A 14,782-nucleotide genomic window follows, 5' to 3' on the forward strand; every position below is an offset into this window, starting at 1 on the left:
TGTAACAAAACAGAATCCCTGAAGGATCCAGGGTAGTTTTGTTGCTGTGTGCTGAGTAAAGGTGAGGATTTGATGTTGTCTGTGGGAACTGCAAAGCTTGGCTTCTCATTGTGAGGATATAAAGCATGATGCCATCAATGCTGTGAAAATGGGTATTTGAGTCTGATTTAAGGAACTGAATGAGCATTCCATTCCCATCATTCAGTTTCAATCCCAATTTTGTCCTTTCTCATAGCGTGGGGTGATTTCCTGGGGAAACAAATGAAATCAGGGTAGGTAGAACTTCCCAAGGAATGGGAACACCAGATCACTGTGTACTGATATCGAGCAAGCAACAAATCCCAATACAAAGGCAACCACAGCAGAAGAGGCTGCACCTACCCAGAATGAGAACAAACAGCACAAAGCCAACTTGTAGCTGGGTTTACCGGAATAACATCAGAGTGTCTGGTGATTTACTAATGGCCAGAACCCCTTCTGAGGATGGGAAGTATTTGCAGTGGTCTCCTAGGGATGGGAAGAGTTGCAGTGTTTTTGGCCAAGACGTGATGCAGTGCGGGATCTGAGAGACTTTGGAGTTTACTCTGCAGGGAAGAGAATTTTCCATGTCAAATACTGTGGGACTCGAGGAGTGAGAGACTTTTACTGTCACTCTCATGTTATAGGATGAGTCTGCTTTGGTATGCAGTTGTGTACCAAATTTACAGTTTTTTTTTGTGGGGGTTTGTTGTTGGATTTTTTTTTTATTATAAATGGCCACTTATCGTATTGGTTGCTTCCTCTCACTGGTTGCATAATTACACATACAAATCAGGCATTCATTTGTGCCTTCATTTTTTTTCTTCCCAATTTTTTTATGTTCCTGTGTCCCTGAGCTACTTTGGTTTCTAAATTCAGGCCTTGCATATTTATCTGTGCCATTCAATTAGACCACATCCCCAATGCTGCTGTATAGTTTCACAGTATGTGGGAAATTTGGTAATTAAATGCATGCAAATGCTGCGAGAATAGAATAAATTAATTTTTTTCTTTAATATCAGCAGAATATTTTGTGATGTTTCTAGCGATAACACAACCAAGATGCTGGCATTTCTTTCTTCTTCTTGCCGTGCTTTTATTGCATATCTGGTCAAGTTTAAATGAAAAGAATCCCAGCCCCAGCTGCGCTGTGTGTTTCCATGAAGAGGAAGATCTGTACTTAAGTTTTTTGGATCTATGGATAAACTCAAGTTGGAAATGCTGCTTGATGAAATCCTGCACGTGTGGGGCAGCAACTTATGAGTATGTGCAAATGGCAATGTCATGGCTGGAGTGAAGCCGTGGCAAGGAACAACTTGCACTTACTTGCAAGGATGCTTTGCAGTGGTGGTTCTAGTTTTTGGGAATACTTTATTAAAGGTTGGATGGGATTTCCCAGTGTATTAGCAAAGAGAACTTGATTATTTCAATGCTGTGTTTATTTGTGAAGCCTGCTGAGGTTGCTAGCAAGGTTTTGGAGTACGTGGGCCCATTGCTGAGCCTGGGCAGTCTGTCCCAGCCCATCCTTATGGACAGGAGCACTGCTTTCTGTTAGTGCTGTCTGCATTCCCCCTTCACTACAGGATGCTCTTTGAAATCAAGGCATAGAGAGGCCGTTGGTAGCCAACTTCATGCTGAAATAGCTGAATTTTAATGGCTCAGTGCTGTAGTGCAGGTTTCGTGGAATTTGAAAGTCATTTTTCTGTCAGAGGTGCAGGAGCTTTAGTACGTATTTTGATGCAGTGTGTTCATTAGGATAAAAGGCCACGTTAATGATGATGTTATATCCTGAGTTAGGGGGCCTAATGTCAGCAGTGCTCAGGATCCCTGTGTGTCATGTGCTGGTGTTTTGTTGCTCCTCTACAGTCCCTGACTGCTTTGCATGTGGGTTCCTCCCCGAAGGCAGCATCCCCGTGTTCCTGCAGCACTGCAGTGTGTTGCATCAGTGCAGGCTCTCAGCAATTCCTCAGCTCTCGTGGCCTCTTCCAGTCGTGTGAAGAGCTCGAAGCAGAAGCACCATCAGAATTGCAATGTGTTCTCCTTGCTGGGTCTCCAGCCAAAGGTGCAGAGCTGCGGGGAGGGTTTGTAGGCAGGCTGGATTCAGGTTAACTTGCCAGCAGCTTTCCTCTCTTGCAGGAGGAGAAAGCACGGTGCTCTCTGTAGGGACAGTGCAAAGCCCTGTGCAATGTGCATGCTGTTTTTTGCAGGCTGGAAGCTCTGTGAGCCCATCCTTGGCTGCTGCCTTCCCTTCTCTTCGTGCTCTGTGGAGAGCTCGTTCATGTTGCACCTCAAAGAGGACTCTGTATTTAACTCACATAGTGTAGAAGTTTACTTTTCAGCAATTAATATTGTACTTGATGGAAGCCTTTAAGTTTATTTCATTCTTAGGCCTGAAATTAATAGAAAACCTGAAAAAGTTCTGTACGGATCGATCTGTAAAATAAATTTCCTATATGAGGCCTGAGGCTGCAGAACAAGAGCTCCCTGGCTCATCACTCCCAGTGCCTTCAGAAGGAGCTCAACTAGAAAACCTTTCCTAAGCTATGATAAAGTGGGTTAAGGCAGGAGGGGTCGGTTTTGTCGAAGCCACAGAGTTGTAGTTTTGGTTGTAAAGAGGCTCAGTTCTGTGCCTGTTGGCTGCTGGGCTCTCCGAGAAGCCTGACCTCAAGTTATTCCTCTTCGTGTGCTGGGAGAAGTGCTTTGCTGAAGGCCTTGTTAGCAGGAAGGTGCTAACACCATGGCAAAGCACCTCATCCTGACCCTGGAACTGAGCCGAGTTGGATTTTGTTTCTAATAATTGGTTTGCTGGAGAGCATTGACTAGTAATGAGCAGAGAGCAATGGCCCCAGCCCTGTGAGCACCCTGTAGCTTGCATGGGGATGGAAACCCAGCAGTGCTCGCTGAGCACCTCCAGACCTTTGGGTCCCTGGTGTTTGTTATCCTGTTTTTTGCCACCACTGATGTTCTGCCTGTGCTCTTTGTCCCATGCAGAGCTGACCTGTCCGGGCTGCAACATCACTAAAGAAGCTGCTGCAGGATGAAAAGATGGCAGCACGGCTGCTCGCACCACCAGGCCCTGATAGTTTTAAACCTTTCACTCCGGAGTCTCTGGCTAACATTGAGAAACGCATTGCAGAAGAAAAAAAGAAGAAGCGTCCAAAGCAAGACAGCAGCCACCGTGACGACGATGAAGACAGCAAACCAAAACCAAACAGTGACCTTGAGGCGGGGAAGAATTTGCCTTTCATCTATGGGGACATCCCTAAAGGCCTGGTTGCTGTACCACTGGAGGACTTTGACCCTTATTATATGACCCAGAAAGTGAGTCTGCAAGAAAGAAGTCACTAAACCGCCTTTCTCGTAGGAGGTTGCAGGTTTGGGTATGGTTTAAATAGAAGACAAAGAATGGAGTCTTTGGATGGGGCTTTTTTTTTGGTTGTTATTGTTGTCTGTGATTTTCTTTTCTTGATTGTTAACAGTATTTCCCTTGTGCTTCATGCACCTTTGGAACGCTTACAGAGTCCAGCTAAGACAGAGATGATCTGATCAGTCTGTAAGCACCTGCTTGGACAGAAGCAGCAGAACGAGGTCTGGAAACTAAAAATAGACAAAATTGTGCTAATGTGCCCATTTTAACCATAAGGGCCATAAGAAGAATTTAACCGAGGGGGAATGGTAAACGTTTTAAGTGCGTATTTCTTTACCTGCTTTAAAATCATTTTGAAGTTGATTGTAATGGAACTGTGGTATATCAAATTGTGACCAAAAAAAAAAAAAAAAAGGAGTGAGGTAACGTTTAAATTGCTTTCATTCTCAGAATTTTAATATATATTTTTTAAATCATCTGTGGAATTAAGGTGATATGGCAGGAGACATTTATTGGTGCTGAAATGTGTTAACAAATGAAGTGGTGTCATTGAGGGAAGTGGTGAGTAAGCAAATGTTGCTGAAAACGGAGGGAGGAAATCTGGCAAAGTAAGGAAGAGTGAAGGTTGGAGGACTTAAAACTGAGCTTCTTCTCTGCTCTTTAATTGAATTGCTTTCTTTGATAGAAATTGTGTTTGACTAATCTGAGATGAATTACAGGACAGATACCGCTCGGCCTTAACAGCACTTTAACTGCATGCATGATAACTGTATATGTGACAACTCTGATGTGGCCAAGCAAAACTCGGATAATATGGCTGTCACATGAAATCAGCAAGCTGGCAAGGGTAACAAAACATTTCATGACTTCGTGTTGGAGCAGACACTTCTTGCCGTGCTCAGAAGATAATCCTGCGACTCGCGGGGCAACGTTCACATGAAGTCGACAGAATTTGGCTGCTAAAGTATAGAGTAACTGTTAATTCTTCTCTACATTTGCACTTCAGTGCTTATTTGTTTTGTTGGCGGTGGTAGGAGAACAGGTACCAAAGTAGGATGGTTTGTGTGAGTTGAAAATGAATTGGACTAGTGTTTAGATGGACTTTTTACTTAAGGAAATGTATTGACAACTGGTGTTGTTGTTAGGGAGGAAACTTATGCTATCATTCGAAAATATTTTCTTTTTATTAAGCAAATATTTTCTCATTATTAAACAAATCTGTTGTTGCTTGGTTTCGGTGTGGGCAGGCTATGAAACACATGGAGCTGAGAGTGGTTCCCAGGATCTCCGACTGTGGCTGGCCAGTAGCACCCCACCATGCTGGGTACTGGGAAATGCCACTACAAATCCAACAAGAAATGGTTTGTAGATGTGCGTTGGAGGATCAGGCAGTATTCTTTCTAGCTAGAAACAGAAAGCATTGCTCAGTGGGTAGTAAGTAATGCCTGAAGCACTGGCAAAGGCTTGGTTGTCTTTGGTTCCACCAGCATCTTTAGCCCCGCATGCTTTCTTGATCATCAGATTTGCCTCCAAACGCAGTGCTCTTGATGAATCTCCCATTTTTAGGAGAACTAAGGCATGTTCCCAACTCCAGAGACATCTGCCGTGTCTGCAGAAGAACCGTGCCTTTCTGCATGGAGATGCTTGCAAGGTTTCTGCTTACCGCGGAGCAGCTGCAGATGGAGGGAAGGTTCTGGAGGATGGAGCAAACCCACCTCCTCCTTGCTGCTCTGCAAAAAAGAGCCTCACCCGCCCTGAAAACACCGGATTAACATTTTGCTGGCTTGCTTTCTTTTGCATCCGTTTCAGGATGGCAAGAACTTAGGTACGTGTTACTTTGCTGCTTCAAATAGTCGGTGACTTCCCACAAGGAATTTTTTAAGGCCATTAAAAAAGGCCCTTCTCTGAATCATCAGGAATTGCGAATCTGGCTGAATCATGGGAAGTTTTCCAAGAGATTTTTTTTTCCTCCCTCTCTAGCATTTGCCAGAAGGCTTTGCATCGTAGGTCTTTTCTTTTAAAGCGAGATGTACAGCGTGCATAGGAACAAATCAGCTGGTTGCTTTTCCTTGCATTGGGACACAGTGATCTTGGTTTAAAGAAACTGAAGCTGCATTTTAACTGACAAGCTGAACTTCCCAGGGGCCTGTTAACTGATACTTAAAGAGAGAAACAGAACCATGATCATGGAGTCCAAACTCCCAGGTCCAGAGCTCAGCTCAGTTTTTTTCCGAGCTGCTTCGTTTTCCTCTGCTTAATTTCTTTCCTTTGCAAAATGGGAGTAATGACTCTTGATAGGATCGGGAAAATCCACTTGTTCACAGATACCCATTTATGGAGCTAAGGTAGCTCCCCTTTGTCTTTATGTAACTCCCAGAGAGAAATTCTTCCATAGTCCTTTGTTTTGCCAAATAATAATTGCCTTCCAATTCCTGGTGTGAAGCGTGTGGTAGAAGCATGACTTGCCCATGATTTCTGATGCGGATGTTAGAAAAATTTCCATTAAAAAGCAGAAAACCTCACTTCCTTGTTTAAATGTACAAATGAAATGCATAGAACACAGCGGTGTGATTGTCCTTGGCAATGAAAGCCAACCAGAACTGTTTTCCCACTGGAGTGGGATTGTCGGAGGTCACCTATATCTTGCAGATGGACACCTGAGGATCCTGCTCACGGGTACGTGCCAATGGAGTGACTTGCATCTTCGTCAAGTCACATGCATTGTTTGGAAACGGGCCCTCCAGCCCAGAATGTCACCTTGAGGGTGTGGAACTGGGAAAATTACAGGGATGTGAGCAGGCAGAGTGGGAGAGGCATGTTTGCGTAGCGTGTGCTTCAAGAGCCTCCGCTTAGGACTTCTCCATGGCAAGTTATGGCCCTGTGAGGTGACACTGAGTTTTGTGAGCATCTCAAGGAAGGAACGGAGGGAAGAAGCGAAAGATTGGGGCCATCACAAAAATCAAAAAGCCTTTTATTCTCATCCAAAAACCTTTCCCAGGACTTGATGCCTAGCGATGTTTTTCTCCGCTCCATCTCTCCAGTAGGCTTAAAAGGAGCAGGCAAGCATGGGAGGTGAGAGAATCTTGGCTGTGATGGGTGGAAGGCAGCAGCATCCCTTCCGCTTCTGAGGCAGAATGAGTTTGCTTATGTAGGCAGATTGTGGTGCTCTTAAAACTTCAGTATTTCTCAATATCTCTCTACTTTCTTAAATGCGTCTTTTTGGAAATGTTTTATTTGATAAATTAAAAAAAAAAGGCGAGTGTTTTTCCTTTGTTGGGCTTCAAACAAGAGGTTAAAATGAGCAGAATGTGGCAGACGATTCTTTTCCCCACTCTATAAATAACTCTACTGTTGGAGAGTAAATTTTCCTCCTTTTTGTAGGGATAGAAAAATGTTTTCTGTATCAGAAAGCACAAGTGATGAGCCGAAAGCGGACTTGAAAAATATTTTGCATTCATATTTAATTCTTTGTGCATATATATATATATGTGTGTAATATTCTTCCAACCTTCAGGGTGCCAGAAGTCCCTGTAAATTCATCTTGGAAGTAGTTGTGTTAGAGGAACTCGCTCATAGAAGAGAACATCTCTGCTCTCTTTTGCTTCGTGCTGGGAGTAAGGCAGTCATCATATTACCACTGCAGGAATGTGGTTCCATATGTTCATGTGCTGTTCATAAAGCTGTTTTCTTCTTCAGCCTTCTGCCCACTCCTCCTCACTTTTCAGCCATTACAGAAGTGCTTAATGTAAAAGCTGCATGAAGCAGGATTAGTCTAAATCTTTTTGCCATCACTTGATCAATTCTGTCGTACTCTCCCGCGTAGCTTCTTTCATGCCCTATTTTGCAAACAATTTTAGAGAAAACCCAACTTCTCTTTTGTAATGTTACTTCCTTTACATGAGAAATATCTTAAGCTTTTTAGAACCAATGTTAAGAAAACCATTGTGTCCAACCAGTTGGGTACCCAACCAATGGGATTTCCAGCCAACATTAAGAAAACTAAAATGGGCAGAACCTTTTTACAACTCCTTAACATCAAACAGAGACTTTTGGAAGTTCAGCGAGGCTTTGTCTCTTACAAGAAGACTGCAAAATGCCTTTTTCCAGGTATCACCTTTCTCTTGAGTTTTATGCTTTGCCTCAGCAGATCTTGAAAGAGCTTAAGGATGTTCTTGGACCTGAACCAGTGAATGTTTTAAGAGCATGCAGCCATTTTGAAATTGACTTTTGATATGTCAGCAGCATACAGAAGAACGAAGACAAGATTTTAAATTGCCAAATGCTTTTTGGCTTTTGTGCCCTTCTTTCTATTTAGAAGGCCAAGTGGAGATTTACCCGGGATTTTACAAGGTACATCTAGGAGATCTTGGAACCATCAGAATCAATAAGTGGACCGGAACACATGGGGCTCCTGAAAGGCCCAGTTGTGATGAGCTTTATAGAAAGCAGTAAGTCCAAAGAGCATTACAGTGTTAAGAGCGAAATTTGACCAGAGCATGGAAGAGAAAGCACAGGACGGCCTCATGGAAGGTCATGCAATGGGAGATGGACCAAGCTGGCAAGCCGAATGTGGAGTTCATATGTGGTGGGCAATTGCTGATCCCCGGACAGCTTGTGCTACCCACAGGGTGTGCTGAATTTCTGGCTCATTCCTCATGAAATGGCTTTTGCAAACGTGTGTGACCCTCAGTACGGAGCCGCTTGCGTCTGCTTCCCGTTGAGCCTGGCTTGCTCTTCTAGCTCAGCACTGAGTCTTGGCTTGGCTTACATCCGCGGTGCAGCATGCTTCGGTCTCCGGGTGAGGAGTGGATTTGCTTTGAGCTTGCAGATTGGATTAATTGCTGCTGCACACTGATAACCCCATGTAGAATGGAGGCAGAATGGAATTTGCCCGTTTCACACCACCACTGCACAGTGACTTTTTCAAGATTTTCTGTCTCTATCCACAGAGTTTTCAGCACTGGAGATTTCATTCCTTTAACAGCTAGCAGTGTTGGGAGCTACTATTGTGCTAGGGACACCAGTGGAGCCTGTGAGCATGTGATGGGTATTCCCCTCTGAACCTGGGGATGAGAGGAGATTTAAGGTTGAGTGTTGAGTGAACCGTGACAAGTTTGCTGTGTTGGGAAAGGAGGAAGAGCTGGGTCTTAAAACTGGGGGGCCCTTGAGCACCCTGTAATCGGCAGCTTTGAGAAGCTTCTGGCCTTTTATAATATTCTTACGTGTCAGGGTAATCTGTTCATTAATTCTTCATGCTGCAATTTAAGAGCTCTCTAAGGTTGTCTTTAAAGTGCTCTTTGTTGGGAGATGCATTAGTGGTTGTGCTAACTAATACTTCTCACGTAGCACTGAACCACAATCTGATTTTGATTTCCTTCTCAAATAATTCACTGCTCAATAGCCTAATTTACCCAAACGAGCTAAAACATGTTGTTTCCCTTACGAGGGAGGGAGATGACAAATCTCCAAAGAGCGATGCTCCTGGGGGAGCACAACGGCTGTGTGGGCAGAGAGCCCTCATGGGTTCCTCTCTAGAGGGCATTGGGAGCCCAAATTCACTAATTTTCACTAATGGTCTCTAATTAACAGCAGTAAGAGCATGTGGCAAGGACTGGGGCTTGTGCTCTCCTGGCAGGTAAGGTTTGTTAGTGGTTAGCAAGGTGTGGGAGTGCTGCCCTTTGAGGATGGGTCCTCACATGGGGCTGTGGCTTAAGGGCTGGGTTCAGCTGCTGCATCTGCACAGCAATTTGTGGTCTTTGGGTGCCTAGGACCTTGATTCTTGTCTATCAGATAGGGATAGTGCTTCTGCCCTGTGGGATGGAGATACGTGCTCCTGGATGGGAGAAGTTGCTTCTGCTGTCTGTAGTGTCTAGTAAAATGTGTGACTTGGAGTAGAATGATTCATGATGTGCTGGTGGGTATATTTCACCCTAATAGGAACTTCTTACAGGAGATTATCATTTGAAAATGAAGAAAAACACAGTATTTTCTTTACCATAAAAGTTGTTGGTCTTTTCTTTGTGCTGTTCATGCTTTGATTTTCATGCATTAACTCTCTTTCTCTCTCTCTTTCTTTTTCTTCCTTTCTTTCTTCTTTTCTTTCTTTCTCTACAGACCTTTGTAGTACTAAACAGAGGGAAAACACTCTTCCGATTTAGTGCCACACCTGCCTTGTACATTTTAAGTCCTTTTAATCTGTTTAGAAGAATAGCTATTAAAATTTTGATACATTCATATCCTTTTTACTACCGTGGTATTTTTGTCTTTGTTGGTTGAAAGGTCTCTTGCCTGTTGTCTTATTGCTCAATTCAATCATTATTTATTAACTACAGTTCTAGTGGAGTTAGGTTTGTTTTGAATGAAGAAGCATGGCCTTTTAGTCAAATCCAATCAAGTAAATGTTTAATTTATGTATTTCTTGCTAAATTGTGCCTTTCAGTGCCCATTCCACCATCAGTACATGGATATTGCTAAGTTGGGCATGGTGGCCATGGGTTGACCACTGAACTGGACAATCCTAGAGGTCTTTTCTGATGTTGACAACTCCCATGAGTGGACGTGCTGGGGGTGGGTTGGGGTTGAACTTGATCTTAGAGCTCTTTTCCAACCTTAATGATTCTATGATCCTAGGCATTGGAACAGACAGCTTTAAGGTTGTGCTCCTCATGAAGAGCAGTTGAGCTTTAACTAGCTGCTGGAATAGTTAAACAGAATTAATATTTGGAGAAGGAGCCAAGGGCACTTTGACTTCTGACGCTAGACACCAACTAATTTCCTGCTCCTTTGGCAACTCTTAAACCTCCTTCTCATGGGAAGGCTCTTCCAAAGTATTCTGCTGCTGGGCTCCAACTGCTCTGAAACTTCACCTGTGTGTGATATTAGGAGAGGAAGCACGGAGCAGCATTTATAAACTGCTTTGCCATGTTTGCTGGGTTTTTCAGAAGGTGACTCTTAAGACACATCTACGGAAGCACCTTCATTAGTTACTTTAGGGGTTTCTCCTTATAAACTCATGCATCTCAAGAAGAAAAAAGGGTTTTCCATCTCCTGTTGCTTCAGTCTCTGCTAAGGAGCTGAGGCTGGGAATGGCATTTTGGGTTCTGTGCTACTCAAGAGTTTTCCTCCCATTTGGGTGTATTGGATGTTTCTGCAGACTGTAGTTTTTGATGATAGCGAACACGTAGAATTATTTGGGAAGACAGGCATGTGATCTTTGCATTGTTAAGGCATATGAGAAAGCAGAAAACAAAGTGACACAAAAGCACTATTTGTATATATTCCCCCATTCTTATCTCCCACAACTGCAGGAAGCATCTTGGCTCGTACGTGTAGCACACAGAGAATAGAATGGAAATTGTTGTTGAGCTGTAACGTAGTGCAGAGGTCTTTGGGAGCTGTGAGCTGATGTGAGGAGCCACCCCAGTGTGCCTTTGATCCTTGACTTTGTTCCACAGTATTTAGCATGATCATTATGTGCACTATTTTGACCAACTGTGTATTCATGACTTTTAGTAACCCACCTGAATGGTCGAAGAATGTGGAGTAAGTAATATTTCTTCTATTTTTATACATAATGTTGCTTTCCTTCTCTTCAGAAACCTGTTCTTGCTCATATTTCAGTTAGCTTGAATGCTAGTTGCCTTCCTATCCGCTCTGTGTAGACAGAAGTGTTTGTAACTCACCTGTTAGCACGCCTAGCATTGCATTTCCACAAACTTCTCAGCACAGCTCTCTTTGTTCCTTTTAACAGGTATACATTCACTGGTATTTATACATTTGAATCACTTGTGAAAATTATTGCAAGAGGTTTCTGTATAGATGGCTTTACTTTCCTACGAGACCCATGGAACTGGCTAGATTTCAGTGTGATCATGATGGCGTAAGTGGCATTTTCAGATTATTTCAGGTATTTGTGGCACGTGGGAGGGAATGAGACCTCAGGAGGAGGGTGGGTGTGCAAGGAAAACAATAAATCGGGGAAGCTTCGGTGAATCCTTACGTTATTGTTTATTTTCAATAGAGTGAAAGACCACAGACGTCAAATGCAATTCTGTGAATGTAGTGGCAATGCTGCTGTAAAAAATACTAATAAGAAAAAATTGCCTTTGTAAATATAAGATTTTATAGTAGTATCTAGCATCTAGATGAGCTCACATGCCAGATCAGCAGCATGTTCTGTTGAGCATAGGATAAAGAGCCAAACATCTTTAAATTCTGGTCTCTACCACCCCTTCCCCTCTGGGCTTGCATGCTGGAATTGTTGCAGGTTGAGCAATTTCTGATGAAGATGCGGTGTCAGGAAAGGAGATGCCTTTTTTTCCCTTCCTCCTCCTCTTCCCTTGTGCTGGATCAGCCTCCGTTGGGCTCACAATGAGGAGTTCACATGGATGCCTGAACTCACAGCTGGACCTGGGGCTGTGAGCTGGCAGTTGCTGATGGAAATTATATATATATATATTTCCCTTTTCTGTGTTTTGAAGCATTATATATGTGCAAGTTTGGGCTCCCATAGTTAGTGGTGGCCAATGAAGACTGGAGGATCATGCAGAAGGCTCAGGAGCCTGGTTCTCAAGGGATGGAAGCAGATGAGTTTAATCAGAGATATACTTTAATTGTATGAACTACCAGGCCCTGGTTGAGCTGCGTTCTGAATTCTGGGCCGCAGCTTTTCCTCAGTGTCTGCTCTTTATGAGTTGAGTTGAGCTGAGTTGCGAAGAGTTGGATGTTGCACACAAAAGTTGGAGAACCTGTAACTCACTGCCATTTTATTTTTACTTTAGGATGGATCTGCTGTGCACAAAGTAAACCTTTGTGGGCCGTGCTCTCAGCACTGTGCACGTAGATGGAATTCACTCTTAATTGGTTACTTGCTTTACTTCTTAAATTAACAAGTAACAGCATGCTGGCTTTAAACGGCCCAGTACACTGATATCTGCCAAAACTGGAGCTGACCTAACTACGGAATAACCCTTTATTTCTAGTGGGTTGCCTTGCTGTAGGAGAGTCTGGTGCTGGAAAGCAAAGAAAATAAGAGAAAATTCTTTAAATAAAATACTCCTGCAGCAGGAGGTATCTTGAATACAGCCCATTTTTGTGCTTTTTGGTGCCCTCTTCCTTGCCAGATAGCACAGCAGAGAGGAAATGTACTGAGTTGGGATACGATGAGACTCTGTAGCCCTGCACTAAGCCTCTTACCTTCTGTGTGCTTCAGGTTTATCCCTCCATAAAATGGGGATAATCCCACCTACTCATGGCTCACAGGTAAAGCCAAATGGATTAGAACTGGAGCAAGCAAAGCAGAAGGTGGTGGTGTTTTGTTAAGACACAAAGGAAAGCAAAGTGAACCTCCCTGAACCCACTGAGCAGAAGTGATATCACCAGGACTCCTGGCATATTTGGCCATGGTGCTACATTTCCCTTCTTCTGTAGGGTTAGCCTCACGTTTTCATGCCCCGTGTAGTCAAGAATACAATGTCCATCCATGCAGCTGGCCCAATGTGAAGAGTCTTAAACTGAATTTTCCCTTTAGAGTTCTCTCTCCCCTTTTAAATGGGGATCCTGAAGGGTTTGAAATGACGTGCTGTTTCCTACAAACAGCCAGCTGTGTTGCAGGGTGACCCCAACGGTGCCATTAACTCTGGTTTAATTCTGCAGGTATATAACAGAGTTTGTAAACCTAGGCAATGTTTCAGCTCTGCGCACTTTCAGGGTTCTGAGAGCTTTGAAAACTATTTCTGTAATTCCAGGTAAGGCGGCCTGCGGTTGGTGTTAGCTGTTGGGTTCAGGGCCCCTGTGAGTGATGTATTGCTCTGTCTGTAGTGGTTGTTTTTTTTTTTTTGGTTTGGTTTGGTTTATTTATTTATTTTTTTTTGGCGTGTGTATTGTCATTGTGTTTTTTGTGTGTGACCTCCCTCATTGCAGATATGTCACAGAGTTTGTGGACCTGGGGAATGTCTCAGCATTGAGAACTTTCAGAGTTCTCCGAGCTTTGAAAACTATCTCTGTAATTCCAGGTGAGAATCATGAAGCATTAAAGGCCGGTCTTGCTGTGTATCTTTTGATATTTCCCCCCTCATCCTGCATTGCTTGTTTCTCAGAAGTGACACTGGGATATCATTGATGGGCTTTGCAGTCTGTACGGATGGGATGGTTGGAAATTGAGGCTCCTGGGCCGTTGGATGAGCAGCCCACTGGTCTTTATGTCCCTGTTCCTGTGTACACGTTTGGCTCTCCAATCTCTGAAATGAAAGCCAGACTGGAAGTGGAGTCCACAATGAGTCAAGCATGAGTTTGGAATGAGTTGCTGCTCAATCCTATCCTGGGCTGTACTGTGGCCCGAACTGCAGACTGAGCTTTCATGAAGACCCAGGTCCTAATTCCCAGCGTTGCCCATTTTGCATGGCACCCCCAGAGCAGGACTGGCCCTTACAGGGATGCTCCTGGACTTTGCCTGAATGCCAAAGAATGAGCACTGCCCTTTCCTACAGGAGAGCATGGAGCATCAGGGCCTGAGAGTATGATCAGAAGAGAGAAACTCTCCCATCCCTGTACACAGAGTGCTGTGGACACACACAGAACCTCATGTGGTGGTTCATCAGAAGTGTCCCACATTTTAAGGTCAAGCTTAAGACTCCATTAATTGAAGCAGCTGTGATTTTCCAGCTTTGAAGTGCTTGACCTGTCTCACCCTCAGGAACCACTTGATAAGTTTTGCTATTCTATTTCTTCACGTTATTCTCCCAGTGCACTAACTGCCAGTGGGTGTTTTCCTTACTCATGGTGCACTCTCATATACATTTATGAGAAAATGAAATATAGAATTGTAGGAGCCCGTCACTTTGTCCCCGTTCCAGACTGCTAAACCCATCAGATGTACGTGGCTGTTGTGCATGATGGTCTCAAGTGGCTCCTGCTTTCCTTGCACTGAATGAGAGAATGCGAGAATAATGTTCTTCCCCCCCCCTTAATATCTGGCAGTACACACACAGAGAGCAAAAGGTATTTTGGTAATTGCTGTTAGCAGTGCACCGGGTGGGCCTGGGGTGCAGCTGTGGTTCCATCAGCTGCCACAGGTATTGACCATGTTGATTGAAGAGAAGCATCATTGTTGGAATAAATTCCGTGTGTGTTTTGCTTTTGTAACGGTAGGGAAATGAAGGTGATGCAGCTTTAATGAGCTGGTTGCTAAATGTGCGGCAGCATGCCTTGTCTTCCTATGGAAAGGAGTAGAGCAATTTTGTACCATTCCCTCCAGGCTGCTCAAAACTGATTGAATTTTCCCATTATTTCCAAATGGCAGCAAAGGTTGAAGGGATCTGAGCTCTCAGTTCAGTGCAGCCGCACTTTTCCTGCACCCAGCTGAGGGACTCCTGGCTGAGCACTGGGTGCACTGGATTT

General features: G+C 43.9%; 1 protein-coding gene across 1 annotated transcript in view; it reads left to right on the top strand.

The window, feature by feature from the left end:
- SCN8A (sodium voltage-gated channel alpha subunit 8) overlaps positions 1 to 14,782 on the top strand; it is a 47,381-nt gene that overhangs the window by 5,515 nt on the left and 27,084 nt on the right. The window contains exons 2-6 of the mRNA XM_065751477.1: positions 3,010 to 3,339; positions 9,500 to 9,618; positions 10,838 to 10,927; positions 11,136 to 11,264; positions 13,307 to 13,398. Coding sequence (XP_065607549.1) covers positions 3,064 to 3,339; positions 9,500 to 9,618; positions 10,838 to 10,927; positions 11,136 to 11,264; positions 13,307 to 13,398 — 706 coding nt within the window. The 5' untranslated portion in view covers positions 3,010 to 3,063. The remainder of the gene's footprint in view (positions 1 to 3,009; positions 3,340 to 9,499; positions 9,619 to 10,837; positions 10,928 to 11,135; positions 11,265 to 13,306; positions 13,399 to 14,782) is intronic.

The sequence above is a fragment of the Cyrtonyx montezumae genome, unplaced genomic scaffold (genome assembly GCF_038088225.1).
Source record: "Cyrtonyx montezumae isolate F1298 unplaced genomic scaffold, pur_monq_1.0 scaffold_70, whole genome shotgun sequence".
NCBI classification, from domain to species: domain Eukaryota; kingdom Metazoa; phylum Chordata; class Aves; order Galliformes; family Odontophoridae; genus Cyrtonyx; species Cyrtonyx montezumae.